General features: G+C 48.5%; 1 protein-coding gene across 1 annotated transcript; it reads right to left on the bottom strand.

Moving 5' to 3' along the window:
* Positions 1-3,216: 3,216 nt before the first annotated feature.
* LOC123755070 (streptococcal hemagglutinin-like) lies at positions 3,217-4,050 on the bottom strand. The gene has a single exon (XM_045737546.1). The coding sequence runs from the start codon at positions 4,048-4,050 to the stop codon at positions 3,217-3,219; it is 834 nt and encodes a 277-aa protein (XP_045593502.1).
* Positions 4,051-4,320: the final 270 nt, after the last annotated feature.

The following is a 4,320-nucleotide window of genomic DNA, read 5'->3' as shown; positions in this document are numbered from 1 at the left end:
ACGTTCCTATCATGTCCCCCCTCTCCCTTCTTCTTTCTAGTGTCGTAAGGCACAGTTCCCTCAGGCGCTCTTCATACCCCATCCCTCGTAGCTCTGGGACGAGTCTCGTTGCAAACCTCTGAACCTTTTCCAGTTTCATTATATGCTTCTTCAGATGGGGACTCCATGATGAGGCGGCATACTCTAAGACTGGCCTTACGTAGGCAGTGTAAAGCGCCCTAAATGCCTCCTTACTTAGGTTTCTGAATGATGTTCTAACTTTTGCCAGTGTAGAGTACGCTGCTGTCGTTATCCTATTAATATGTGCCTCAGGAGATAGATTAGGTGTTACGTCCACCCCCAGGTCTCTTTCACGCGTCGTTACAGGTAGGCTGTTCCCCTTCATTGTGTACTGTCCCTTTGGTCTCCTATCTCCTAGTCCCATTTCCATAACTTTCCATTTGCTCGTGTTAAATTCTAGTAGCCATTTCTCTGACCATCTCTGCAATCTGTTCAGGTCCTCTTGGAGGATCCTGCAATCCTCATCTGTCACAACTCTTCTCATCAACTTTGCATCATCCGCAAACATCGACATGTAGGACTCTACGCCTGTAAACATGTCGTTAACATATACAAGAAATAGAATTGGTCCCAGCACCGATCCTTGTGGTACTCCACTTGTTACTGTTCGCCAGTCCGACTTCTCGCCCCTTACCGTAACTCTTTGGCTCCTTCCTGTTAAGTAGTTCCTTATCCATTCTAGGACCTTTCCCCCCACCCCCGCCTGCCTCTCGAGCTTGAACAGCAGTCTCATGTGCGGTACTGTATCAAAGGCTTTTTGGCAGTCCAGAAATATGCAGTCTGCCCAACCATCTCTGTCCTGTCTTATCCTCGTTATTTTATCATAGAATTCCAGAAGGTTTGTTAGGCACGATTTCCCTGTCCAGAACCCATGTTGATGTTTGTTCACAAACCTAATGTTCTCCAGGTGTGCAACCAGTCGTAGCCTAATTATTCTTTCCAGTATTTTACAGGGGATGCTTGTCAGTGATACAGGTCTGTAGTTAAGTGCCTCCTCCCTATCTCCTTTCTTGAAGATCGGCACGACATTTGCCTTCTTCCAGCAACTGGGCAATTCTCCTGACATAAGTGACTCATTAAAGATCATTGCCAGAGGCACGCTGAGGGCCTGTGCTGCTTCTTTTAGTATCCACGGTGATACTTTGTCTGGTCCAACTGCTTTAGTTGCATCTAGAGTTGTCAACTGTTTCATTACCTCCTCTGCTGTCACCTCTATATCTGATAGTCTTTCATCTAGGGTAACCCCTTCCAACAATGGGAGCTGCTCAGGCTCGGTAGTGAACACTCCATGGAAACTGGCATTCAGTGCCTCGCAGATTTCCTTGTCACTTTCAGTATATGCCCCCTCTGTCTTCCTTAGTCTTGTCACTTGGTCGTTCACCGACATTTTTCTTCTTATATGACTGTGTAGTAACTTAGGTTGTTTTTTCGCTTTGATTGCAATATCGTTCTCATAGTCCCTTTCCGATGTTCGTCTTATGTTAATGTAATCGTTCCTAGCTCTGTTGTATCTGCTTCTGTTGTCCTCTGTTCTTTGTCTTCTGTACTTCCTCCACTCCCGCCTGCTGGCCATTTTTGCTTCCTGACACTGTCTATTAAACCATGGGTTATTATATTCCTTCTTGTGTGTGTGTGTGTGTGTGTGTGTGTGTGTGTATGTGTATTCACCTCGTTGTGTTTGCGGGGGTTGAGCTTTGCTCTTTCGGCCCGCCTCTCAACTGTCAATCAACTGTTTACTAACTACTTTTTTCCACACCACACACACCAGGAAGCAGCCCGTGACAGCTGACTAATTCCCAGGTACCTATTTACTGCTAGGTAACAGGGGCATTCAGGGTGAAAGAAACTTTGCCCATTTGTTTCTGCCTTCTTCTGTGTGTTTGTGTGTGTGTGTGTGTGTGTGTGTGTGCTTCATGGCTGTTTGTTATTATCAAAGGTGTTGCTTCTTCTGGTTAGCTACGCTACGCATTGATGAATACATTATTTCACTCACATATATATGAAATAATGTAACATTTAAAGAATAAATACTGTTTAAGTTACTTTGATAATTTGTTTTTCTTTTCAGTGAAAGGAACAAAATCCTGTTATGTGTTATTTCCTTAGTGCATAATCATATTATTAAAATAAATCCATATTTGATTAAAACAACACCTTGACTGTATTTAAATTGTATGAGGTAGTCAATTTAGGGTCATTGGAGGTCACTATCTAATTACAAACGATGATAGGCTCACCTCAACCTTGATCTTTTCGTGAAATCAGCGAAGACGTTTCCCGGGTCGGTCAGTTAGAGGTCAAGTGAGGTCAACTATTAAATTACACATTACGGTACAGGTTACACCTTGACCTCAGTGGGAAGTCAGAGGAAATAAATCCTGCTGATTTGCTGAGGTTCCTGCTGTTGTGTGGAGGCTCCTGCTGTTGTGTGGAGGCTCCTGCTGTTGTGTGGAGGCTCCTGCTGTTGTGTGGAGGCTCCTGCTGTTGTGTGGAGGCTCCTGCTGTTGTGTGGAGGCTCCTGCTGTTGTGTGGAGGCTCCTGCTGTTGTGTGGAGGCTCCTGCTGTTGTGTGGAGGCTCCTGCTGTTGTGTGGAGGCTCCTGCTGTTGTGTGGAGGCTCCTGCTGTTGTGTGGAGGCTCCTGCTGTTGTGTGGAGGCTCCTGCTGTTGTGTGGAGGCTCCTGCTGTTGTGTGGAGGCTCCTGCTGTTATGTGGAGGCTCATGCTGTTGTGTGGAGGCTCCTGCTGTTGTGTGGAGGCTCCTGCTGTTGTGTGGAGGCTCCTGCTGTTGTGTGGAGGCTCCTGCTGTTGTGTGGAGGCTCCTGCTGTTGTGTGGAGGCTCCTGCTGTTGTGTGGAGGCTCATGCTGTTGTGTGGAGGCTCATGCTGTTGTGTGGAGGCTCCTGATGTTGCACTGAGGCTCCTGCTGTTGTATTGAGGCTCCTGCTGTTGTATTGAGGCTCCTGCTGTTGCACTGAGGCTCCTGCTGTTGTGTGGAGGCTCCTGCTGTTGCACTGAGGCTCCTGCTGTTGTGTGGAGGCTCCTGCTGTTGTGTGGAGGCTCCTGCTGTTGTGTGGAGGCTCCTGCTGTTGTGTGGAGGCTCCTGCTGTTGTGTGGAGGCTCATGCTGTTGTGTGGAGGCTCATGCTGTTGTGTGGAGGCTCATGCTGTTGTGTGGAAGCTCCTGCTGTTGTGTGGAGGCTCCTGCTGTTGTATTGAGGCTCCTGCTGTTGTGTGGAGGCTCCTGCTGTTGCGCTGAGACTCCTGCTGTTGTATTAAGACTCCTGCTGTTGTATTGAGGCTCCTGCTGTTGCACTGAGACTCCTGCTGTTGTGTGGAGGCTCCTGCTGTTGCACTGAGGCTCCTGCTGTTGTGTGGAGGCTCCTGCTGTTGCACTGAGGCTCCTGCTGTTGTGTGGAGGCTCCTGCTGTTGCACTGAGGCTCCTGCTGTTGTGTAGAGGCTCCTGCTGTTGTGTGGAGGCTCCTGCTGTTGCACTGAGGCTCCTGCTGTTGTGTGGAGGCTCCTGCTGTTGCACTGAGGCTCCTGCTGTTGTGTAGAGGCTCCTGCTGTTGTGTGGAGGCTCCTGCTGTTGTACTGAGGCTCCTGCTGTTGTGTAGAGGTTCCTGCTGTTGTGTGGAGGCTCCTGCTGTTGTACTGAGGCTCCTGCTCTTGCACTGAGGCTCCTGCTGTTGTGTGGAGGCTCCTGCTGTTGTGTGGAGGCTCCTGCTGTTGCACTGAGGCTCCTGCTGTTGCACTGAGGCTCCTGCTGTTGCACTGAGGCTCCTGCTGTTGCACTGAGGCTCCTGCTGTTGCACTGAGGCTCCTGCTGTTGCACTGAGGCTCCTGCTGTTGCACTGAGGCTCCTGCTGTTGCACTGAGGCTCCTGCTGTTGCAATGAGACTCCTGCTGTTGCACTGAGGCTCCTGCTGTTGCACTGAGGCTCCTGCTGTTGCACTGAGGCTCCTGCTGTTTGCTGAGGCTTCTGGTGCTAGCATGAGAATATAAGAAAATAATAAACTGCAAAGAACAACGTCATTAGTATGTCTAACCTACACTCGAAACACTCCAGACATCCCACGTTCATTACGTTGCCCAGAAATGTGTCCAATAAAACAACAACCTTGAGTCCAGACCAGTATTTACCCAGGTCTCCCCTTAATCTAAACACTTCAAGTTGAAATGAACTGTTGTGTATTCTATCTTGTGTTAATATATTTAAAACCTTATTTGTGTTCCCTTTGTACTTCAATTCTCTTCATATACGT

The sequence above is a fragment of the Procambarus clarkii genome, chromosome 28 (genome assembly GCF_040958095.1).
Source record: "Procambarus clarkii isolate CNS0578487 chromosome 28, FALCON_Pclarkii_2.0, whole genome shotgun sequence".
Classification (NCBI taxonomy): Eukaryota; Metazoa; Arthropoda; class Malacostraca; order Decapoda; family Cambaridae; genus Procambarus; species Procambarus clarkii.
This window is presented reverse-complemented; position numbering and strand designations above follow the sequence as displayed.